The 26910-nt window shown below is 36.8% G+C and overlaps 1 protein-coding gene across 13 annotated transcripts in view; it reads right to left on the bottom strand.

Annotated features, from left to right (window-relative positions):
- Positions 1 to 26910, bottom strand: part of CASK (calcium/calmodulin dependent serine protein kinase) — a 343515-nt gene that overhangs the window by 202814 nt on the left and 113791 nt on the right. For all 13 annotated transcript variants that reach the window (XM_078064623.1, XM_078064622.1, XM_078064628.1 and 10 more), the window contains exon 3: positions 16782 to 16887. In XM_078064623.1, coding sequence (XP_077920749.1) covers positions 16782 to 16887 — 106 coding nt within the window. The remainder of the gene's footprint in view (positions 1 to 16781; positions 16888 to 26910) is intronic.

The raw sequence follows: 26910 nt of genomic DNA, 5'->3' as shown, positions 1-26910 counted from the left end.
TAGATATTCAATAAATACTTGTGAATGGATGAATTAAAATCTTTAACAAGGCATCGAAAGCCCTAGATGTGGGGTGCCTGGCTGGCTCAGTCGGAAAAGCATGTGACTTTTAATCTCGGGGTCGTGAGTTCGAGCCCCACATTGGATACAGAGATGACTTAAATTAACAAACAAACAAACAAACAAACAAAAAAACCAAAACACAGCCCTAGATGTATCAGTGCAAGGAGGAGTGAGGGCACTAGAGTCAAACAGCCTAGGATGGAATCCTGGCTGCAGCATAGCAGCTTTGTGACCTTGAACAAGTCACCACCTCCTAAGCTGCAGTTTTCTCATCTATAAAATGGGCATAGTGCCTAATTTTAGTGGGTTGTTGAGAGGAAGTGAGAGATAATCCAAAAGTATAAAATGTAGGATGTAGTTATATCACTGGTGGTTTTTATTGTTTTCTTTCTTAAAAGTTCATGAGGCTTCTGTATCTTGACATCTTTAATACTTTCATCTAGTTTCACCCCTGCCATTACCACTTGGTCATCCTTCAAGTCTCAGTATTCCTCCTCTATGAAGGCCCTCTCCCTTCCTTCCTCTCTCCCTCCCTTCTCATTGTAATTGTTTCCATGTCTATCCATCTCTGTCCTGTGCTTCTAGCTATGTCTCACAGGTAGTAGACATTAAGGGACAAAATTACTAAATGGATAAAGTTGGTGGCAGAGTTAGGACAACAGTACAGGCCTCTCCACTTGTCCTGTAACATTTCACTCACTCTCTCCCTCACTAAGGAGATGAGCTACCACGTAGAGGTACCAAATGGGAGCAAAGAGATATGGAGAGATAGCAAAGAGGGAGCACGTCTAAGAACTGAGCCAGAATGGGAGCTCTGCCTAGCAGGAGTGTGGGACACCGGCTGAGGAATAAGGGAGTTTAGTGAAGGATGAAATGAAGATGTGCCCGAACTTCATTTCCCCGCAATATTGTTCTTGATATAGTCTCTTTACCTGGCTTCTCTGACACCTTGCTGTCATGATCTTCCTTCCATCTCTTCAGCTGTTCCTTCTCTGTCTTATTTGTTAGCTATTCCTCCTGTTCTGCAACCTTTCAAATTTGGGAGACCCTCCGTCCTCAAGTCCTATTTTCTTCTCCCTGTCTCTATACTATCCTAACCCATCTACACAGTGACTATCCCCAAGCCTCTAGATCTCTTTCTGTGCTCCTAATCCACATATTCCACTTCGTCTTTAGCAATTTCACTCAGATGTCTCACAGAAACTTCCAACTCAACATGTCCAAAATGTATTTCACCATCTAATTCCAGGCACCATCATATATCAGGTGCTCAAGCCAGCGACCAGAGTCAAATTTGTCTCCTGCTTCCTTACTTCCTTTATCCAATCATCAAATCCTGTCCATTCTAATTCCTAAATATCTTCAGGTTCCATTCATTCTCTTTCATCTCTATTGACACTCATCTATCCTAGCCATCAATGTTCATGAGAGATCACTGTAATGGTCTCCTAATTCTCCCCACATCCAAATCCAACCCTACAGCAATACTGTAGCCAGAGAATGCTTAAAAAAAGACGTCTGATCATATAAGTTCGCTTGTGATGGCATCCACAACTTTAAAATCCAAAACCCTTGCCATGTCTTAAAAAGGCCCATCAAGATTTTGCCCCTATTTCTTGTGAACCTCTTGAGCCCTCAATAATATGCACAAGAGATATGAAGGATATCTTTAAGACAAGCAATACTTCCTAGAGTCTAGCAAAAAGAACAAATACTAATATTCAAAGACACTGCCTAATGACTCAAGTCAACAGTCGGTGGAAGGGCAAATGACTTTATGCCTACTACTGAGTATTACAAATTCCCTTGGGCCCAGTCACCCCACAATGATATGGAATCCAGCATTCTGGTCAAGTCCACAGATACGGATAAGGGCCATACAAACAAATCAGAATTTATCTACAACTCTCTCTGTCCAGATTTATGCACGGTTTTAGAATGAAATGTCGTATTAATTAGTATATACCTGAGAGATTAGTTCTTTAGATCACAATTTAAAATTAAGGTCTAACTCTCATACAATGCTGGTGGGAATGCAAAGTAGTACAACATCTATAGAAGGAATATGACATTAGCAATAGTATGAAATGACATATGCACAAGGTTATTAATGTAACAGAAGAAGGCTTAAAATGATCTAAATGTCCATTAGTAGGGGACTGGCTTAACAAACTATTCTATATCCATAATGGAGTATTAAGCAGGTATAAACAGGAATGAAGATGCCTACATACTGCTATGGAGAGATCCTTGGTGTTTTCATATTATTCAATTAAAAATAATCAAGGTTTACAAGAGCATATGTGAGAGTGTGTAAGAAGGGGAGGCAGTACAAAAACGTAATATATACGTATTTTCTCATATTTTCAAACAGAGATAAATAAAACTAACCAAAATGACCTCGTTTTAATTTTAAGAAATAATTTCCTTGAAGGTAGGAAGTGAATGGGGACAGGGATGCAAGCCAGACCTTTCTGAATGAACCTTATTCACAAGTTTGACTTTGTAATCATGTACATGTTTTTCATAATCTAAAAACAAAATTAAATCATGACGAAAAAAAGAGGCAATTCCTAAAAGTAAAAACAAACTAATGCTGGTATCTGAATAAGATCAGTAGAGTGTATCAATGTCAATATCCTGGCTGTGATATTATACTAGTTTTGCAAAATGTTAATGTTGGGAGAAACTGGGCAACATCTACAAGGATCTCTCTGTATTATTTCTTATAGCTACACGTGAAGCTACAATTCTCTCAATAAAAACTTTAATTAAAAAAAACTGAACTGATATAAACAAACCTATCTCTACAACCAGCTTGTCAACACAACCACAAAGAGTTATTTAAATGACTTTAAACCTCAGTGCTTGTGATTGTGCATCTCTAGTGGGATATGCCATAAGGATGAAAAGAAGGGCAAAGAAATCCTAATCTGCATTCAGTAGTCTTACTTTTATTGTATCTTTAAATCAGTAGGATGAAGCAATTAAGTATATTAATGTGGTAAGGAACCCAGATTTTCAGAGAAAAGATGTACAAATAGAAAATTTAAAAAGTTAAGTAAAAACTCTACTTTCTTTCTCACTTAAAAAAAAAAAAACTTTACATTCTGGGAAAACTTTTGAAAGGAGAAAGTATAGAGTAATGAAGCCTTGTGTACCCATTACCCTGCTCCAGCAACTGACAATTTCCTAGCTAATCTTGTTTAACCTATACTTCAAACCCAGTACCCACTGCTCACCCCTCACCTGATTCTGAGGCAGATCCCAGACATTAATACCACCGTATGCATAAATATTTCAGTACTTATCTCCACAAAGTAAGGACTCTGTAAAATGATTGCAATAACAAAATTACGTTAAAAACCAAAAATTCCTTATAGCTAGTAAATGGCTCATAAATAAAAATCTGCAATTATTATCTTAAACTGGAAATAATGATATAAACTTGTGGTTTCGTTTTTGTTTAGTTTTGATCGAAGAAAACTTTTTAGTTTAGAATAATTTTTTTGAAGATTTTGTTTATTTATTTGAGACAGAGAGTGAGAGAGAGCATGAGCTAGGGGAGGGGCAGAGGGAGAGGGAGAGGGAGAAGCAGACTCCCCGCTGAGCAGGGAGCCCAATGTGGGGCTGGATTCCAGGATCCTGAGATCATGACCCGAGCCGAAGGCAGACGCTTAACCAACTGAGCCACCCAGGCGTCCCTAGACTAATTTTAGATTTACAAAGAAAGGGCAAAGATAGTACAGAGTTCCTGTATGCCTCTCACCCAACTTCCCCTAATGTTATAACATCTTAGGTAACTATAGTGCATTTGCCGAAACTAAGAGGGTAACACTGTACATTACTATCAATTCAGCTCTAAACTGTAGGTGGACTTCAGTTTGCTGACTAATGTACTTTGTTCTGGGATCCCATGCAGGACAGACAGCACAATGCATTTTGTTATTAAGTCTCCTTAGTTTTTTCCTCTGGTCTGTGACAATTTTTCAGTCTTGTTTTTCATGATCTCAACCGCTTCAAAAAAAGGGGCACCGGCCAGGTGTTTTGTAGAATGTCCCTCAATTTCGATCTGTGTTTTTTTTCCCCCCCCCATTTTTCGATGGGGGTTGTAGATTTTGGGGAAGGATATCAGAGAGGTGAAGTGTCCTTCTCCTCATATCACCTCAGGGGACACGTGATATCCACATGACTTATCACTGGTGATGTTAACTTGATTCCCTGAATAAGGGGAAGGGGGTCAGCCAGTTCTCTTCACTATCAAGCTGCTATGTTCTCCTTTCCATCTTCTGTTCTTTGAAAGTGAGTCACCAAGTCCAGCCCACACTGAAGGAAGGATGGGGATTATCTTCATCTCCTGGAGGGGGAGGGGGGAGTAGCTACATATATTGTTTGGAATTCTGTAAGGAAGATTTGTTCCTTCTCTCCCATTGTTAATTTATTCAATAATTTATATATATCAGTATGGACTCATATATATGTATTTTATACCCTGGGTTATAATCCAATACTATGTTATTTTGTTGCCCAAATTGTTCCAGGTTTGGCTACTGGGAGTTCCTTCAGGTTGGCTCCTGTGACCCTTTGACATTACTTTTTTTTTTTTTTTTTTGAGCACTTCCTTCCTTTCAGACACTATAAAATGCTCCAGGCTCGTCTTGTATTTTCTCTGCCCCAGTCCTAGGAGTCATCATTTCTCCAAGGAGCCCTGGCTCTTCTAACAGAGAATGATATTTAGAAATGAAGATCTCTCTCTCTCAAATGAAGAAATAAAATCTTAAAAAAAAAAAAAAAGAAATGAAGTTCTGGGTGTGGGTGTGCTCATTACTACTGCGGTTTCACTACTTCTAGACCCTCCCAGGGGACAGAGCCAGGAAATGCATGTGTTCACTCTTGCTTATTTGTAACTTCTTTCTCTGACAGAATGTAAATTTCTGCATACTTAAAAAATCAACACACAAAAAATCCAATACCATAGGCAAAATGAAATGGGGAAAATATTTGCAAATATATGAAAAGGGTAAATATCCTTAGTAAATACCAGAATTCTTACAAAATGGCAAAAAACTAAAGAAAGTGAATGGATGAAAAGAAATGGGTAAGCATACTTTAAAAAATATTTGACCACACTAGTAACAAAACAAATGCACATTAAACCAAAACATCATTTTGACTTATCAAAATGTAAACATGGATGCTGTCATCTATCACTGGTTTGAATATAAATTGGTACAATCTGTATGGAGAATGATAAGATACTATGTGAAAGAAGTTTTAACTATATTGCTGACATTTGCTAGGTGATGTCTCCCATTGAAGACAAGAAAAAATTGGGATAAAAAACTTCCTGGAAGCATCAAAGTACTAACCAAATTGTCAGGAATGTTGACTAGAATCTGGGAGAGAATGGGAATCATAGTCCTTCTTGCCCTGGGGACATCTGCTTACACAGAAGATCTTTAAGGGAAAAGAGGTCAGAATTCAGAGGAATCTCATAAATTACTCTTCAACCTTGAGCTAAAACCCTAAAGAGCTAGGGGTGAACCAGAAATAACCAGTCCCTTCACATACGTGCAATCTGGCTTGATCTCCGAGTGGTCTTAAAAATCTAAGCCTTAAACCTTAAGATGGTTCCAAAGTGCTAGTGCCTGAAGGTGCCTAGTAGCAGCAAATGAAAGTCCTCTCTGGGGGAAAGAAAGCATCATTCTACGCCAGTAATTTTTGGAATAATTTCCAACACAGAATCAAAATGAATCTGGTACATGAAGGGTAAGAGATCTTGATCAAGAACCAGCAAAAATGATAGACATAAAGACAAACCCACAGGGACTTCTTATGTTGAGATTATCCAGCAGAGATTATCAAAATAATGAATGATTATCAAATAATGAAGCTTATTATGTCCCAGAACATAAAAGCTGAGCTTGAATTTTTTTTTTGCAAGAAAATGAAAATAATGAAAAGTAATATAGATTTTCAAAAGAAAAACAAGCAAAATACAGAAAAGAAGGGAGAGGATATAGAGCACACCAGAAGGTACAGCTATATCTATGCTTAACTGGGGTCACAAAGGTGATGAGAGGAAGAAAGGGGCAGAGGCAATATTTAAAGTGATAACGACTGAAAATTTTCCATAACAACAAATAGTATCAGTACACTGATTCAAGAGAAGGCAGGACTAAGACACCAACCCTCACGCACACACTCACACACCCCACAAACGAAAGATGAAGAAAACATTTTTTAATAACCTGTGAAATAGAGATCATTCTTAGATTAGTGACAGACTGTGCTACCTGAATTCTCAACATCAATGGAAGCCGGAAGACAGTAGAATGATATCTAATGGAAAGAAAATGCCGACCTAGAATTCTCTACTCAGTGAATATCCTTCAAGACTGAAGGGGATAGAAGGAAATTCTGAAACTAATAAAAATGGAGAGTTTGCATCCAGCAGACTGACACAGGGAAAATGAATCCAGATAAAACCTTAGAGATGCTGAAAGAATAATGAACAAAGAAAGGACAAGTGTGGAGTGATGTAAAAACACGTAGCTTACGTATTCATGCACACAAATGTAAATACATGAAAACAACAGCCTGTAAGTCAAAGGAGGGCCATTACATCAAATTCATGTGTTCTACAGTGCTTGTACTATTCAGGAAGACAATCACGGTATCAATATTAGAGCATGATGCATTAGGGAGTTGTGCTGTAATTCCTGAGGTACACACTAAGATAACAGAAAAGAATACTTAAATTTCCAAATTAATAGAGAAAAACAGAATGATAAAACATACTGAATTGACCCAAATAAGTCAGGGAAGGCAAAAAAAAGAAATACATAATAGGTGGTACAATAGAAAGCACATAAGAATACCACAGACATAAATCAACTATCCCCAAATATCATTAAGTGTAAATGTACTAAATGCTCCAATTAAAAGACAAAGATTGAGTGTCTAGAATAAGAAAAATTATATGCTTTTAAATAAGAGACACATCTAAAACCTACAGGTACAAAAATGTTGAAACTTAAAAGGGAGGAAACAACTCCTAGAAAATTAAACCCAAAGTAGAAGGACAAAAATAACAAACAGAAATTACTGAACTAGAACATAAATATGCAATGGAAAGGATTAACAAAGCTAAAAGTCATCGTTTAAAAGACCGATAAAACTGGCAAATATCTAGCAAGGCTGAGAAGGAAAAAGAAAAGGCACAAATTACTGAAGAATGGAAAAGATCCTGCAGAGATATTATGAACCAATTTGTGCCAAAACCATTTAAAAAGTTTCAATAAAATGCACTCATCCCTAGCAAAATACAATTCACCCAAAGTGAGGGTAATAAATAGAAAACCAAATATTCCTATAAATATTTAAGGAATTCAATCAGAAATGAAAACTCTTCTCACAAAAAAGTCTGGCCTGAATGGGTCTATAGGTAAGTTCTACCAATCATAAAGAAAACAAAACAAGCAAAACCAAAGAACACTCTCCAACTCATTTTATGAGGTTAGCACAATCTAGATATGAAGACCTGGTATGGACAGTATATGAAAATTATAGTTTAATCTTTCTATAAATATAGATACAAAAAGTCTAAAACATATAACAAACCAAATCTAGCAATACATAAAAGGGAATATAAGGATTATACATCACGACCAAGTTTGGTTAGCCAAAGAATCAGTGAAATTCACTGCATTAACAGATCAAAGGAGTTGTATGATCATTTTGACATATGCAGTAAAAAAGCATTTGATAAAATTCACCATCCATTCATGCTTAGCAAACTCTAAGATCAGAAATAAAGAAAACTGCTATCATCATTGTTCTGAATGTTTAATCCATTGCAGTAAAGGCCAGAAAAAGAAATATGTATAAGAATGGAAAAGGAATAAACAAAATCATCCTCATACACAGATGATATGATCAGGTACGCAGAAAATCCAAGTGATTCTACGGATAAATTATTGGGGTTGATACAGCTTGATGAATAGAAAGGAATATAAAGTCAATACAAGGAATCAGGGAAAGAGAAAGGAGATGAGAGAGACAGATCTACCTTTAAAAACAGATACCTAAGAATAAATCTAACAAAAGATGTATACAACCTCTGCAGAGTAAAGCATAAAACGTTATTGAAAGAAATCAAAGATCTAAATAAATGGGAAGATAGACACCATGTTCATGAATTGAAAGACTCAATATTGTAACCATGTCAATTATTCTCAAGCTGTTATAAAGATTTGATACAATAATTGAAGGGAAAATCCCAACAGGGGTGTATGTATGTGTGTAAACTGATAAGCTGTTTCTAAAATGTATATGGAAAATGTAGAGAAGTACATCTCTCAAGAACTGGCTGAAGAAGAACAAGGTAAAAGGCCCTGATCTACTGGTTACCAGAACTTAGTAAGATAACCAACATGCTCTTGGCACAATGCCAGGCAAATATACTATTGGACCAGAACAGAACCTGGGAACAATCACACACATATCGGTGCTTGATTTATGGCCAAAGTGGTACTGCAGAGCAGTCTTTTCAGTAATTGTGCTGAGACTGCTGAATATCTACATGGAAAGAAATGAAATTGGACTGCTACCTCACAGCATACTCCAAATTAATTTCAGATGGGTGATAAAGCATAGGAGGATATCTTCATAATCTCAGAGTAGTAAATATTCCCTAAACAAAACCCAAAAACAGTAACCATGAAAGAAAAAATTGATAAATTAGACTGTATCAAAATTACAAACTTCTGTTAATCTAAAGGTACCCTTAAAAGAATGAAGAGATATGTCACGGAGTGGCAATTAGGGAAGAATAATCAGGAGAAATCACAATGAGATTCTACTACACACCAACTGGCAAAAATTAAAAATTCTGCCAATGCCAAGTATCAGCAATGGTATGCAGCATAGGCAATAAGTAATCACGAGAATAAAAGGACGGTGCTGTTAATAAGGACTAACAGGTTTTTAAACAGGGGCAGTGCCAGGAAAACCAGGACTTGAATCACCTTCGAGAGGCAAATATCATTGGTAAAGGGTCGGTTTATACATCTACTTTAGAAAATAAGCTTGGTATGATCTTGGAAAACTGAAGTTGTATAAACTCCAAAACCTATCAATTCCACTCCTAGGTTTATGCCCAGGATATATGTACAAGCTTGTTTACAACAGCACTGTTCAAAATAGCCAAATCTGAAAACAACCCAAATACATACTAACATTAAAATGAGTAGTTAAATTGTGAATGTTTGTTCACTGCAATACTATACAGCCATAAAATGAAGGAGCACAAAGCAACCTGGATCAATCTCACAGACCAAAAAAGAGTATATGCTGTATGACTTCATTTAAAGATTTTAAAAGATAACACTGAAATTATATTACTCAGGGATACTGTATGGATGGTACAGATATGAAAGCATGGAGGTGAGGTCTAGATTAAAGCTAATTCTGAGAGAGGAAGGGGACTGTGGTTAAGAGTATTATAGGCAGTGTTTATATTTCTTGATCTGGGTTGTTGGTACATGGTTGTTCAGTTTACAATAATTCCTTAAGCTGTATAGTTCTGTGTATGAATCTTTCTAAATGTAACAGGTTGTATAAAAAAAGGTTACATCTATGTGTGATGTAGGTGTTTGTATGTATTCATACACTCTTTCATGCAGTAATCCTATTTCTAAAAACTTATTTTGAGGAAATAAAGCGATCATGGGGTGTAAACAAGTAATTATGTACAAGAATATTATTAATCATAACATTACTTCTAATAGGGAAAACAGAGTAAATGTCCAACTATAAGGAAATCATTAAATATGGCACATGCATATAGTTGAGGTATTGTAATTAGACTACTGTATCTAAAAAACATTGAACGGTATAGCAAAATGCTTAAAATTAATAAGTGAAAAGAATAGGGAAACAAAACTGCATATATAAAATGAGTGCAATTATGATCATGAACATAAGTAGAAGAAAATGTTCTGAAACATTCACTGTGATTAACTTTTGCAAGTGGTATGATTTTTGTCATTATAATTTTCCACAACTTCTAAATTTGTATGAAGTATGTGTATTGTAAAGATTTACACTAGAAACTACTTATAATTTTTATTTTTAAATGAACAAACTTCTTTTAAATAATGGAAAATTAATTGAATTTTATTTTATGTGTATATAATCTTATTTCAAAATTATTTTTAGTGGTTGAAGATCAGCTTTTACATACAAAAAAATTTACCAGAGTGACAACTTCAAATTCATCTCTAAGATAAGTATACATCAAAATGTAGTTTGTTTTCTAATGTAGCATTCAAAGGTTAAAATTTATTCTACACTGTAGCATCTCAATCTAGGGTTTGTTTTACACAAAAATTGGGACACCTACATTTTTCTCTTAATAGATGTCAAAATGATACAGTAATTACAGTTAAAAGTACTCCACAATTTTCTTTATAGGTAATTATATTTTGTTTGCAGATCCTGGAGTGTATCAACTTAAAACCCTTCCATTTATCTCTTTTTTTGTTTGTGCAGAAAAGAGTTAAGATAGCAGGCCTAAGGTTTTGAAGGGCTTGAAAGGCCTATCTACCTAGTTAGCTCTTGATTGGCATCTGGCAACTTGGACAGGTTCCTCCTGTCCTAACTGGAAAGCATGGCTCACTGTGTCTACACTGTTTGTGCAAACAATATGATTTATCCCGAACACCTGCTTTCTCTTGGGGAGGCTGGAAGATGGTACGTGTCAGGCAGAGGGTGCCTACATGACCAGCTCCCAATAAATAACCTGGGTGCTGAGTCTCTAATGAGCTTCCCTGGTTGGCAACATTTCACATGTGTTATCACAACTGGTTGCTGGCAGAAGACCCTTGGAAGCTTGTGCCTGGCTGCCCCTGGACTTCAACTCATATACCTTTTCTCTTTGCTGTTTTGCTTTATAGAATCTTTGAGCTGCAATAAATCACAGTTGTGACTACAACTAGATGCTGAGTCCTAGGAGTCCTCTTAGTCAATCATCAAACCTGGGGGTGCATCTTGGGGACCCCCGACACATAGTTCTTAAAGCTAAACATTTAATATAGTGAAGCTAGCTAAGGGAAATGTTTAAATTTTTTTAAAAGTTTATGATAATAGAAGTTTTTTTCTTTCAACTAGTATTTATCAAAGGCCTTTACAGGCACCCAGCTACATCCTCTCATATATCTTACTGCATTACCTTAAGTATCAAGCTTCTGATGTTTACTAGGACCAAACGATATTTTCCAACCATTTCCTATTATCCAGCACTTAAGTAGGCATTTGATAAATATGTGATGAATGAATGAATAGCAATTTTTATCATTACACATAAAAATACTTTCCTTTCCTTGGCAAGTTTGCTAGTAAGTAGAAATTGATTCTACTCTATCAGCATAAATGAATTCCACAAATATTCCCTTCCCCAAGCTTACACACCAGACCGAAAAGAAAAAGAAATAAAATTAAAAAAATAAAAGAGCTATCAGTCTATCTCTGTGTGAGCTTCAAAAATACAAACTGCTAATATTATTTTAAAAGATACAAACTATTGTTTTCATGTCAGATGTATTTTAAATCCATATTTAATTACTACAAAAGTCTCCCTGTGGTATATGTAATCATTCTATAATAAGGTAATTAAAATTCCTTGGCCAGCCAATTTAGGATTTACAGCTTAACTCAAGTATCAGACACTACTAAAGACAAGCCCGGATGTGTTACTTAGAAATAATCATTTAATTTAAGTGGGGGTGACACAACACAGCCCCATCTTCAAAACCGAACCTGTATTTTTAAATATGTTTCAGCAAACTACTGCACACAAGTCCAAATTTAAGTGTAATCCCAAAGCAATGGATCCCAAAGCAATGGATCTAGTGCAAACACATGCAAATTTCTAACAAACTACTGTGTGTGTTGGGGGAAAATGACAACCTAGTCTCTAAATAGTAATGCCCCTACTTTAAAGGTCCAATCATCTCTTGACCTCCCACTTTGGGACTCACAGTTGTTGAAACTGAGTATCTAGGGGTGGTGCCTGGGTACAAGCTTGTTTGACAAGCTCTCCTCAGGATTTTTCAATGTTAAGTTTTGAAAACTACTGCTTTAATCTTTTCTGGCTCTAAAACTCTACTTCTGTGAGTCTCTGTATTTGAATATGCTTTAAACTTAAAACTACTTGTAATTAAATGGGTATCAACTAGTTGGATGGGTTTTCTAACATAATAAGCAACCTGATCGGGCCATATAATTTCATGACTCTGGCTTAAGGGGAAAAAAAGGAGAGTTGGTTATAACAGTCTGTGGCAAAGGCAGACGTGGATACCTATTAAGAAAGTCATGGATTTCTTTTTCTTCATCAAAATTATCAGAGCTGTTTCCAAGTAGCCAAAAATTGCAAAGTCAACTGACCTTATTTTATTTGTTTTCCCTTTGTCTACTCTGTATTGGTGGCAGGTCAGAAAACTGTGGAAAGGGGTCCGGATAACCCATCACCTGAGCAATGAGCCCTTGAATACCAGGGATCATTATATCTATTGCCAGAAACATGGAACTAATTCTGGAGCAGCTTTGTCTACATTGCAGCTGTAGAGACAATCTCTTACCTAGCCAGTAGGTGGAGGCACACACAAACTTACTTTGCTTTGCTCTTTGAGCCATAGGACCTTAAATCTTCTAGTAAATTGGTCTTTTGTTTATTCATTTGTTTTAAACCCAGGAGATCAAAGAGAACACAAAAAAGTGAACAAGGACAACTGTTGAGGTGAATTTATAAAAAAACGATACAAAAGATTTCTATTTTGTTTCTGGCCCTTTTGAGAAATAACTAAGTTGTTTTAACTGTGAATTCATAATCCACTTCCAGATCCCCAGAGCTGATAAAATAATTCTAAATTTAGAAATAGATCTTTTAAAAATTCATGTTCAATAATCATGTTCAATTAGGGAAAAACTGAACATCAACCGAACGTGACCTAATACTAAGGAATGATTGTTGATTTTGCAAGGTATGATTATACTATTATGCATTGATATCTATCTATATCTATACCTCAAGTCCTTCTTTATAAATCTAAACAGGAATATTTTATAGGTGAAATGGTATCGCTTTAGAAATCACCAGGAGGGGCGCCTGGGTGGCTCAGTTGGTTAAGCGACTGCCTTCGGCTCAGGTCATGATCCTGGAGTGCCGGGATCGAGTCCCACATCGGGCTCCCTGCTTGGCAGGGAGTCTGCTTCTCCCTCTGACCCTCCTCCCTCTCATGCTCTCTGTCTCTCATTCTTTCTCTCTCTCAAATAAATAAATAAAATCTTTAAAAAAAAAAAATTAAAAAAAAAAAAAAAAAAAGAAATCACCAGGAAAAAAAGAAAAGATAACAGTAAAGGACACACAGAACAAGAATGGCAAAATGCTGATAACTGTTGAAGTTCAGTGACAGGTGCACTGAGGTTCACACTATTCTCTTTTTATCTGAAATTTTAGAAAACAAAAAGTTCAGAATATTAAATTATAAAGCCACGTCCTTGTGATTTGGTTTAACACTGAGATTAGGTGACCAGTAGATATGCAACTTTAATGAAGTCTTATCTCCATATATAGCCACTGAAGAATTATTTCAATCACGACTGAATCATACAAAAAATTAGCTCTATAAAATCTCATATAATTTAACAGGAGAGACTAAAACTAACTTGCTAAATCCCCTGGAAACAATACCTTCCAGTTGTAGAGTGCTTCACCATTTTACAAAGTGAATTCACATCTAGTTCTGATAATCTTACTAAGATTTTAAAGGTAAAAAACAAAAAACAAAAAACAAAAAACCTTGGCTCAGAGAAGCTAGAAGACATGGCCAAAGTCACATCATCAGTAAAAGTGATGGAGCTGGGATAGTAACTCAAGTTTTAGAACACCAAAGATCATCTCTCTACCGTACTGTCACTTAGACCTCTTTGAAACAAATAGCAAACATGATGAAATTTAGGTGAATCTTAAAATTTTGCTCTCTGTGCTCATTACTTGAGAATATATGATAAAACTGTTTTTTTTTTTTTTCGTTTTCTCAGTGAATAAAAATACAGATAAAAACAGGTTTCTTGAATAAAGAATAAAATTGTAAATCAGAGAAAGTTATTAAAAAAGAATTATAACACCTTAAAATTGGAAGGGACACTAGAGGCCCTCTCTAGTCCAAAATTAAACCCTTATCTTTAGCCTCCTTGGATGGGTCCAACTTGAGCTCAAGCATTTCTAGTGAGGAACTGCATACTCTGTGAGACAGCCTGCTTCATTCACTGACTTAGTCTAATTGCTACAGGGGCTTTCCTTGCTTAGAGGTGGAATCTACCTGCTGCTTGTTGATTCCAGTTACAGCCCCTGACCCTACACTGAACAAACATATAATCCTCTTACATATGACACCCTTTTAAAAAACTGAAGACTTTCGGTATGTTTTACCACAGCCTTTGTTCTGAGGACTCTCTTGGCAGAAAAAGAAAACAAGTGGATTCTTGAGTAACTAAAGCTTCCCAGTCTTTTCAACAGCTCTTCCTTGGTCTTCAAACTGGGACTTGGGGAATCTCTGGGAGTACCCAAAGTCCTTCCAGGAGATAGGAGAATTAGGATCTTTTGAAGGCAATCAATGTCCATTTCTTCACTTGCCATAATTTGATCTGTTTGAAAACAAGTCTATGGTCTGGTGAGTTTCCTTTTACATCTCCACTCATACGGGCCCATCTCAAAAGAGAACTGCTCACCCATCCTGAAAAACCTGCCTAGCTTCAGAGACAACTAGGGAATGCAAAGCTCCTGAGAGAAACACTTAAGAGCAAAACAGAGCTTCAGAAAGAAAGAGGAGAGCCACTTTATTTCATCCAGATAATATATGCATGGCAAAGCCTTATCTATTTTAGAATTAAAAATCAATAGTAAGATGACTGTCACAGGGATGTCTATTAACACTTTAATTTTGTTTGAAAAATGAAGGCAGATTTTTCTCTGACAGTGAGTCTGATTTGACTGACTGGCTTGACAATGACGACTAGCTCTGCCATTTAGGTCAGATAGCAGACATTTTCCATAAATTGAATGAGATAAAGGTGCTGATCTACCGTTCAGAGGAAAATATATTTAAAAGAATACACAGAACACTAAAAATGATAGCCTCACAATAGAAGTTTTTATATATCAACTCAAAAGTATGTGAGGAGGTACATGGTTTTCAAAATTCTTTTAGCAGGTATGTCAACAAAAATTTTTGTGAGGCTGTGACTCTAGGGCAAAATTTGTAGGCTCTTTCCCACTCTGGTTATCGCCTTTGGGAAGCGTACCAGGGTCCTGCTTACTATGAACACTCTAGGGAGAACGGGTAGTATATAATACAGTGGGAGTGTCGGCTTGGTTCTAAATACTATATATTTTTAATTAATGTAGCCAAAGGTTCCATTCAGCGCTTTTTTTAAAGTTGCTGCAGCAACTACCTTTCAAAACATTTACATCTTTTTCACATAAGCAGTTACAACTAAGCTTATAGTGATCTTGCACTTATATAACTGAAGGAGTTTGTATTGACTGGTCTTAAATTTCATCTTTGTTTCAGCTCTTTTGCTACAAACTTGTAAAATGTTTTAAAAATTTGATCTAGATATTCAATGCATTAGCTAGCCCTCCATGGTGGGGGGGGGGAAGGGGGCCGGGGGGGGGCAGCGTCTTACACGGCTTCCAAGGATGACCAATATCTCCTGGTGTTCACACCCTTGTGTAATCCTCTCCCCTTACGTGTGGGCTGGATCTGGGGACTTAGTTCTAACTAACAGAATATGGTAGAAGTGATGGTGTATGATTTCTGAGATTAGGTTACAAGGCTGACTTCCATATGGAGAGGCCCAGTGACAAGGAGCCCAGGGAAGCCTAGGCCAATGGCTCATGAGGAACTAAGGCTCTCAGTCCAATAGGCTGCTGCCAACAACCATGTGAGTGAGCTTGGAAGCAAATCCATCCCCAGTGGAGTCTTAAAATGACTCCAGTCCTGGCCAATGCCTCGACTACCACCTTGTGAGAGACCCTAATCAAAGTCATGGAAGAAAATTTTAAAGAATAGGATGCCATCCCATAAAGCTTTATACAGTCTCTTTGGACACAATCATCCCATTAGCTACAAACTACCCAGTTATACTATCCTTAGCTCACATTTCTCCATCTTATGACAAAAATTCTATGGCAAACATGTCAAGTGGCTTATTAAAATCAAATACACTGTTATCTACAGGATTTCCTTAATATGCCAATGTGGTAATTATATCAAAATAGGAAGTCAAATCTGTTATTACTTGTTTTTAGTTGCCAGAGAGGCTTGCTACATGGAGACCTCTACTCCGAACTCAGTCTTCTTCAATAAGACTCCTATGGTCAGAATTTTATATTTTGGGGCCTGCTATTCATCTGAACTCTTTCTCTCTACAGCCTCTTCTCTGAAGTATACTAAAAACGAAGGTAACTAAATATGCCCAACTTTTGCTTCCTTAGCCATTGTGAACCTTAAGATGAGATAATCCTTTTATTCTTGTTACTTTTTTTAAACAGATGAGCTCACAACTACTGTTAAATTTTAAAAGTGTTAGCATTATCCCAAACCAGCACTGCTTAAAACTTTAACCCTTAAGAAAATAAAATGTACACTCACAATTCAAAAACCATGTAAAGCATTCCATCTGAGCTATATGTCTCCAATAACTCTACAATGTGGGGATGTTTCAGCATATGACAGATACTGGCTTCCCGCTTTAGATCTGCAAAACAAACACAGGACATACTTTGTTAGGTAAGAACAAAAGACAATCAGAGTGAATGATGAATGAATGGATGTGATCTATGGTAACATGAAGACTTCTCTAACTAAAGAGATGAAATCCCCCATTTAAGCTAAGCTTAACTTTTTACCCTTTAAAATCTTTGACAATATAACTTTTTCATTTTTTGCTAGTCTAAATCTATCTATATATATTACAGAGTCAGCTCTTATTTTTATTTATTTAAGTAATTAAGCTCTATGCCCAGCGTGGGGCTTGAACTCATGGCCCTGAGATCAAGAGTTGCATGCTCTACCGACTGAGCCAGCCAGGTGCCCCAGCTCTTATTAATAAGAAATGTAAATAGCACAAATACTTTCCCCAAACTCTTATAATCAAGTCTCAAAATTTATAACTTTCTTGATCTGGTAATAAACAACTCAATTTGCTGTTTTGAATTGTACCTCATTTTCTTAGTCTTCCCTAAATTGGGTAAGAATATGTTGTCTATTCTTTAGCCTAAAATCTAGCATTTACAGATACACACCAGGGAAATTATATGGAATAAAGGGCAAAAAACAGTATCATTTACACAGTAAAGGCACTGCTCCCACCCAGCATCAAAGTCAGAAATTTATTTTACATCATCTATAAAACTTTGATAATTCAGGACACTACTCAGAAGAACAAATTCAGACAATGTAGGTAAGACTATTGCATAAGTTACAGAATATTATTTGGAAAATAAGACCGTTCATATCATCGTCATCATTGTACAAACACATTTTGGGCATAGGTATCACTTGCCATGTCCACATGAAACAAGATAACTAAAGCCTTCCTGTGTTAATAGTGCTGGAGTTTTACCTGTTTGCAGGTGAATAAAATCTAATGTGACATTTTTATATTTGGAAGTAGAAGGCAAACAGATGAAGAGCCAAGGCTGAGGATGTACTACACGAAGCAAAAGAGATAATGTTATTTCCTCTCTGATTTATTAATTCAACTTAGCCTTGTCAATAAGAGCAATTGCTGCAGATTGAACCACGGAAGACTTATGTAAGGGTAGAATGAGGAAAAGAAGTCAGTAAATTAGACAAAAGAGAAGCCACCGGAAAAGGAAGAATCAATAATACAATATTAAGAAAGTCAAGGGAATAGAGGGAATTAAGGCATGAGTAGTTGGAAAAGGCTAAGAAAAGGCTGTAAGAGTCAGCCAGAAAATACCATTAGCATTCTGTGCAAGATCAAGTTCTGTGGAGAGGTCAGGTTTGAAGTCGGTATGCAGGAGACAATTATGTACTAACAGATTAAAATTTATCATGTTTCTCACTGGGCTAAGTACTTAATAGAGTCATTATCCTTGCTGAGCCAACAACCCTGCGAGGTAGATACTTTACAGGTTAGGAAGCTAAGGCTTAGAAATGTGTTCAAGATCACATAGCTACCACAACCGGGAGGTCTGAGCCTTGGCCTGTCCAACTCCAAAGTCAGCAGTCCTTCCACAATGCCATGCCAGGTTTAGACATGATCAAATTAGAAGAATCTGGCTGTAGGAAAGGAACAGCAAAGTCAAAGAAGGTTTGATTTTTCTGTTTTTGCTATTTTAAAGGGAACACTGTGTAAGTGGCAGTGATGAAAAGCCCATGGGATCTACAGCTGGAAACTCGGTGCCGGGTCTGTCACTTGCCGGCTGACTGTTACCCTCTACAAATGCCTTCCTTACTGCAGATGAAATGGGGCAGGTCATAGGTGATGCAGGACCTGCAGAGTCTACTCAATCGCCTTCAGGGGGCAGCGGTAAGATTCCCATGAAAGAATGCGCCGGTGGCTCTTTGGCTCAGGTCATGATCTCAGGGTCCTGAGACGGAGCCCTGCATTAGGCTCTGTGCTCAGCGGGGAGCCTGCTTGAGATTTTCTCTCTCCCTCTCCCTCTGCCCCTCCTCCCATTTGCTCACGCTCTCTCCTTAAAATAAATAAATAAATCTTAAAAAAAAAAAAGAAAAAATGGGCATGGAAGGAGTGTGCAGAATGTAACACTGCGGGGCTGAGGGGCAGGGTGGCTCAGTGTTCGTGGGAAAGGAAGAGGTCAGAGGCACATGAAAGATGGTCTCCAGCTCCAAAAGTGCTTGGGAAGGTCCTGCAGGAGAGGAGAGGTGTGAATCAGGTGTGGGTTTTGTGTAGAGAAGTCCTAAGTGCGAGGAAGGCTTTTGACAAGTGTGCTAGAAAGCCAGGCTGAAGCCAGGAGACATAAATCAGATACCTGCACAGTTTTTTTTTTTCCCCCTCCTCCTTCAAGAATGTTCTGCCTCCAGCTTTTATGAAAAGCTCAGGAGTTTTATTACCCATTTTAACATTTGTTTTTAATTTTGCCCCTTTCATGTAACTACAGTGTGTTGCAACTTCCACACTCACTTTGTCATGTGCCACATCTCTTGTACCAAAGGACTGCAAGTAGAAGCAGCTGCTCTAAAGACCCCTCCCACCGGACCTGCGCATTTCTGCTTGGTATACAGCTGAACATGCTCCTGGCCTAGTCTCTCATCATCTACCCACCCTCAAAATGAAGGCAGAATTGCCGCAGACCCTCCCATCAAAGACTAAAGCAATTTAAACATCACTGGATCTGGCATTTCAGGAACTAAAAAGCAGAGCACTGAGCAGCACAAAACTAACAACATAAAAAGATATTTGAAATTATAAAGGCAATGATGCAAAAGATGGTTTACATCTCGGATAATTATGGCACCATTTTCCATAATTCAAATATTGATTAAATGGGTATATTAAATAGCCCAAATGGAAAATCATGGTTTGAAAAACAAAATGCATTATATAAGCATTCAAACTATGGATTCCAGGAGTATTAAATTCAGAATGCTTGTTTTTAGATGTGAATATGAATTAAAGATGTATTTATTAAGTGCTATTAAGTCCTTGCTGATAGAGCAAACTAAAAATAGCATTTTCCTACAAATCAACTCATGAGGCAGAGTGGCAAGGAATTCAAAAGTAGGTGATAATGATTTGAAGTTGTGATTAACTGCTCTGAGATAACTAGCACAGAACATTCCTGTGAGTGACCTGACGGAATTACCATGGCTGTTTTAAAGTACTTTGTCCATAATAACTGGTAATTCTCTCCACAGTTCCTTGTATCTTTTCATTTTGTATTTGTATTTGTAATCTTTGACATTTAAAAGGTTTAAAAAATAATCTATTTCTATGTTTAGTGCCCTGATATTTAACTATGTGCCTATAATAATCCATTTATTTCCCTTTAAAAGGGGCACTAATAATATGGAAAGTAATATTTAGTTTTCTGATCGTGACTGGAGAAACACACTTAAATTAAATCAATCTGCTATATATGAGTACTACCACCACCACTACCAGTTTCCTAAGAACTTTGGGCGTCCAACAGTAAAGCAACTCTGCCCTGCAGGCTCGACCTCTCCAGTCTGTTCCTCAAGCAAGGGAGAGTTAAGGAAACCATTTCAGGTGGTCTCTTTTAAAAAGAAGTTTCCTGGGGCGTCTGGCTGGCTCAGTCGGTGAGGCATGTGACTGACTCTTAATCTTGGGGTCATGAGTTCGAGCCCCACGTTAGGAGATTACTTAAAAATAACATCTTAAAAAAATAAATAAAACGAAGTTTCCTGGAAAGTATTATCCATTCTACTACTAGTTGTTCTTGTGATAGGAGAATTCTTCTCACCATTTTTTAAAAGTTGGATGCCACTTTCAGAGTACCACAGTTCTGCAACAAGTTAATGTGACCATGGGTCAAAACTAATTTGGGTATTTACAAATAGGATTGAAGAAACGATTTCTGACATTCTTAGTATTAGAGTAGCAATCTTGACCTCAATATCCAAACTTAAAAGGATCTAAATTTAAGAGTTAGCTTGCACAGAGCTATTCTTTAGATCAGCACTGTCCAACAGAAGTATAACATGAGCCACATACCTAATTTAAAATTTTCCAGTAGCCACATTTATAAAAAGTAAAAAGAAATAAGCGAAATTTATTTTAATAACATTTTATGCAATCTAATATATCCAAAGTAATATTTAACATATGATCATATTAAAATTATAAATATGTTTCTTTTCTGTACTAAGTCTTTGAGATCTGGTCGTGTTTTACATTTATGGCACATCTAAATTTGGACCAGCCATATTTCAAAGGCTCATAGCCACAACATGGCTAATGGCTACCAAACTGGAATGGTGTAGCTCTAGCTAAATTGACTTTAATTCTTATCTTCTCTCAGCAGTGAGTTCTCCCGCATTTCCTACAGATACTTGTAAGGTCATCCAGTCATTCAAAAAAGATTCTAAACTCAGATGTGTTTTTAAAAAAACATTTCCATAGAAGGAAACTCTACTTTTAATAATCCAAATCCATCACTTAACAACTTCAATCTGGAATTCCTTCACTATTGTTAATCTAAGTCCTTCATTTGGTAGTTTTAAATTATTTTATCTTGTTTAATCTACCAAACACAAAAACAGTGGTCAACATCTACTGTACATTCCTGCCCTTTGTACACTTCCAAATTTACTGAATGACCTTAGACTATTCAATGCAACATTTGAGAGTTTAAGCGCCCCTCTATAAATCTTTGTTTAATAAGTATAATAGTCCTGTGAGATAAATATACTATTCCCATTTTACCGAGGAGGAAACTGAGGCCCAGGGTTCAGTGAGATGAAGAAGTTGCTGAAATCACACAAATAGTAAGTAAAGGAAGCAGGACTAATAATGGAAGTCTAGGGCTCTTTTTATCACACCACCATGGCTCCTGGGGCTGTACAGTTTTCACGTGAGATCCAATCCCACAACAGTGCTAATGAGGGAACACTAACTTGGGTGACAAGCCTTCAAGACTGCTACGGAACCAGTTTATGTCAGCCTGCATGGTCACCAACAATGATTAGACTAGACACTGCTCTTTTCCTGACAAATGCATAAATACTGTCATTTATTTCCAATTTCTGGGTTGTGTTAGAAACTTGATAGTTAGCAAAATTTATTAAGAGCTGAGCCCGGGCTCCAAATACACATAAAGAATATTCTAATTTAGTCATAGAAATAATTAGGACAAGAATTAATGTGTTCAGTTGAATCAATATTAATAACAAAATAAGTAAATGAAAGTCATTATTGACTCAACGTTTTTTCCTTGGTGTACTAAAATTAATGACCATATGATATTTCAAAAGGGGAATCCGAGCAGAATCTTAGAAGGATTATAGAAACAAAGTCAAATTCTGTTGCTGAGTTCCACCTTTATATAATAATCAACTCGATGACTAAAGATCCCCGCTGCCTTTGGCAGTAATACAGGTCAGGCTGGCTTTAATGAGGCTATCTTCCTATAAATCAGGAAAGTTGACCTTCTCAACCAGTGGATGACCAGAGGCCCAGACAAGCCCACACACCAATCTGGATGAACTGCAAACTCATTATTTCTTTGATCTTTTACACATTTTACTACACCTTATACATTTTATTATCTTTTTTTACAAAGAGAAATCCAAGCAGCTTCTAATGTCTTTGAATTCTTGCCCATATTTTTTTGATCCTATGGTCTAAAAATCTCATCTGTCAGGTGAAGAAAGAAAGGAAGCAGCATACCATTAATTGAGAATGTTGATTGATACAAAATTTTTTCTTAAATAGGCAAAAGTATTAGAAATCAATGTTAACTGCATTAAGCATTTACAAATCAGTGGGGTTTTGGTTAATATATTTCCCAAAGAATTTTCAGTTCTGATAAATACATTAAAGCAGCCTGCCCAGTTGAATATCAACTTTAAACTCGATTCAACACTGTATTTATAAAAAACTAACAGCTGTAAATTAGAATAACTCCAATTATTCTGAGAACTACTTGTCTTCCCTCTCACTCTTCATTAGGATGAGTTTGGCAAATAATTATCGAAAGTGCCATTTATTTTCTAGGGACTTATATTTTAAAAAACTCCAGGTCATTCCTAATCAATACTGAAGTACTATAAATCACTGAACTTACTAATTAGATATTAATAAAGATTATAGGTGACCAATTCAATGATCTTTACTAATATTTATCTTCTGAGATGTTAAAATCCTGAAAGAAGAGCATTTGCTTAAAAAGCCATTTGTGGATAAGAGCCAACATTAGGTTAAACAGAAACCAAATTATCTGTCTCTTAGAAAATATAACTGAATCTTCTATTCAAGGAGTTACTCAACCATGGATTTGGTGAAAATCTGTTTTGCACTCAACTAGTAAGATGTTAATTATACGGATAAAAGGAAAAGGCAGAGGTTACTGAAATCCAAACCAAATAAAGTTCCAGTATTAGAGATTTTCTCAAGTAAATAAATGACCCTTCAGATATTTTGTACATTACAAAGACAGAAATACAGTATTTTAAACATTTATAGAAGGTACAATTTCTCTGTTGTTTTTCCTTTTGGGAAGTATAAACCAAAAAGCTTTGCAAAAAGGTGGGAAGATGGGGCATTTTACTATTATAAAAAATCAGACACCTATTTCAAAATGGTACCCCTAATTTTATAAAAGAAAATCAGACAAATATCAGTTTATGCCTCACTTACTTTTCAACATTAGAACCTTAAAAAACATACCCGTTAGGAGCATGAAGGAACTTTGTGGAATGACAGTGTATATATTTGTTAAAAGCCAATGGACCGAACACTTAAATGGGTTCATTTTATGATGCATAAATTTTTATTCAATAAAGTTTACAAAGAAAGTTCCTGCAATAAGACAGGAATTCAACTAATATGTCTCAGTCAAAAAATGTTATCCACATACCTGTATTTTATACTCCTAATTATGTTACCTATCATTACCTTCTATTTTTATTTACTTACTGATAGCTGAGGAGTTCAACAAACATATGGGCCAGGATAGGCTTCCTTACTACTGACTTCCCCTCACCCCTCCTTCCTCCAGGACAGGACCAGCCCAGGAAACACCGCCAGCAAGACCAAACGTTTCCCCAGAAAGCAATTTGTAGTCTGTGCTAATACATAAATAAAAGAATTACTGAGGCCAAGATTCTCTGTGGCATAGTGAATTTGTTTTATCAGTTTTGTTTTTTTAAATATGGGTTTCCCCATCCAGCAGAATCCTTTTATCAACACATCTCATAAAAATAGGAAAACACCAAATTTATAGTAAAACCTAAGTACTGATGTATGTACTCCTTGTGAAAAGGATCAATAAAAACAGTAAGCTAACTGTTTTGATAAATAACAACTTGAAATCAGGGATTATGGAGAGCCCTGCAGACTCACAGCCTCAACCACCAAATGATTTATTTATTTTGTTGGGCCACTGCCAAAATCCAGATTGATATGAATAGCTTCAAATGGCTAAGAGGTGTATGTAATATAAGAATCTTGCCTTATAGTTTTAATTTTTTTAAAAAAGCTAATCAAGAAGCTTCAAAGAGTAGTAGAAATTTTTTTGTTTCAAAGTAGAATTGCTGACGGTTGTGGAAAGTGGCTGCAGGTAGAGGAATACTTTTTGTACACAGTGAAATTGTGGACTAAGGGAAACATAGGGAGTTCTGAAAAGGCCATATTTCTCCTTTTTAAAGTAAAATTTTAAATAAATTAATACACTGCTGTACCCTTAGAACAATCTGTCTTCATTTAATATTTTCTACAAAACCAGGAGGTAGCATACTTAAGTAGCTGAAAATGTGGCAGCTATCTAGATCAGAAATTTTTAACTAATTTGGGATCAGAGACCATTTTATAAATCTGTTAATGTGACAAGATACTCTGCCCCAAAAGGTTTTGCAGTAAGATTTAAGGGAAGCACAAAAGCCTAAGAGATTGACCTAGACAGTGATGGTCCAAGGATCAAGATCATGACAGGTAATCATGTAGCCCAGCTTCTGGAGGCCACAAGAGCACTGGTGAAACTGGAAAGCCATAGAAGCTAGTGCCTCCTTACAATGGGCACTATTGAGGATGGTGGGATAATAATGGGCACGATTTGAAGATAACCATTACTAGATAAAAAAAAAGTAAGTAATATTCCCCATATCATTTTAGCTTCTACTCCAAACCTAGCACTTTACTCTGTGGAAAGCATGAAAATTTACAGAAAGTTCCCTTGGATTCCATCTGGTCCAATTTCCTATTTCCCATCTTGATATCAAAACAATATAAATTCTTTATTAATTAGAGTATGTTTACCCACACAAAATAGATGTATCTTATATATTTATGCTAAGCGTTTTCCCCATTTGTTGTAGGCTGAATGCCAGGATATGTATTTCCTTACTCTTTAAGGAATGTACGTTTATAATCAACCTGCCTTCTTTGGCTTTTTTCTTAACAGCTCTTTTGTCATTTCATCAAATCTTGGACTGGGTAAAACATAAGTTCCCTTAGAAATTCAGATGGAGGCAGAGGCTTCTAGCATCTGATTCACACATAGTTGAGTGCAACCCTGGCAAGGGAGGATGTTCAGAGCCAGTAAGAACAAGTAGAAGGAAGTCAGGCAGGGCCTTAAACCCTCCTCTTCACTTAAGAATCCATTTGGCACTTAGTAGTAACAAGAGACCTAATTGAGGTCTCAATATTATGGGAAACAAAAACAATCAAGATCTTATTTAGGTCATTCTACATAAAGGTTTATTTCACAGAAGTGACTTTTCCAGAAGGGTACCAACTCATCCTGGTTTGCCTGGGACTTTCCAGTTGTAGCACTGAAGGTTCTGTATCCTGAGAACCTGCCCTCAATCCCAAGCAAACCGATATGGTTGGTCACCCTATTTCCACAGATCTGGCACTTGTCTTTCCAAATGCTAACACTCTTCTACAGGGAGGTGGTAATGATATAATAGAGCAACAGATTTGTAGTCAAAAGGCCTAACTTTTTTTTAAAAGAGAGAGAGAGACCATGTGTGCACACACGAGCAGGGGGAGGGGCAGAGGGAAAGAGTTTTTTTTTTTTTTTTTAAAGATTTTATTTGAGGGAGAGAGAGACTATAGTGAGCGAGAGAAAGCACAAGCTGGGGGGAAGGGGAAGAGGCAGAGGGAGAGGCAGGGAGCCTGATGTGGGGCTCAATCTCAGGACCCCAGGATCATGACCTGAGCCGAAGGCAGATGCTTAACCAACTGAGCCACCCAGGCGCCCTGGAGAGAGAGAATCTTAAGCAGGCTTCCCACCCATCGCAGAGCCCAATGCAGGGCTCAATCTCACGACCCTGAGATCATGACCCAAGCTGAAATCGAGAGTTGGTCTTGATTAACTGACGAGCCACCCAGGTGCCCCCAAAAGGTCCACCTTTAAATCTTGTCTCCATCACTTAATAGTTGCATAACCCCAAACATCAGTTTCCTCATCTCTACGAAAACAATGAATCGTGGATCACTACATCAAAAACTAATGATGTATTGTATGGTGACTAACATAATAAAACAAAATTTAAAAAAAAATTGAAAGAGTAAGAGAATAGCTCTCATATGGAGTTTAAGTTAGCCTTGGATGGTTAATAAAGTATGGAGAAGTGCTTGCCATGGTGTGTAACACAGAGCATGTGCACAGTAAGTTCTGTGTCCTTTCCCTTTGACCATCTTTGGTGGAAATAATTTTTTCCTACCTTTACAAGTTTGTCAATCAAACCAAGTTTGAGGACAAGAAGTTGGCAGTGTGAACATGCAATTACTAAACCACACTGCTATGCAGTTCTTTTTTTTTTTTTTTTTTAAAGATTTATTCATTTGAGACACAGAGATACAGAGAGAGAGAGAGAGCATGAGCAGGGGCAGAAGGAGAAGCAGGCTCCCCGCTGAGCCAGGAGCCCAATGTGGGGCTCGATCCCAGGACCCTGGGATCATGACCTGAGCCAAAGACAGACGCTTAACCATCTGAGCCACCCAGGTGCCCCCTCTATGCAGTTCTAAACTTACTTTTACTTTGCAGTTTTTAATCTACAATTTTTTGGGAAAATCATGTAATATAGCTTATACAAAACTGAATCTGAA

Source organism: Halichoerus grypus, chromosome X, assembly GCF_964656455.1.
Source record: "Halichoerus grypus chromosome X, mHalGry1.hap1.1, whole genome shotgun sequence".
NCBI classification, from domain to species: Eukaryota; Metazoa; Chordata; class Mammalia; order Carnivora; family Phocidae; genus Halichoerus; species Halichoerus grypus.
The sequence above is the reverse complement of the archived record's forward strand: the minus strand, read 5'-3'. Positions and strand labels throughout refer to the sequence as shown.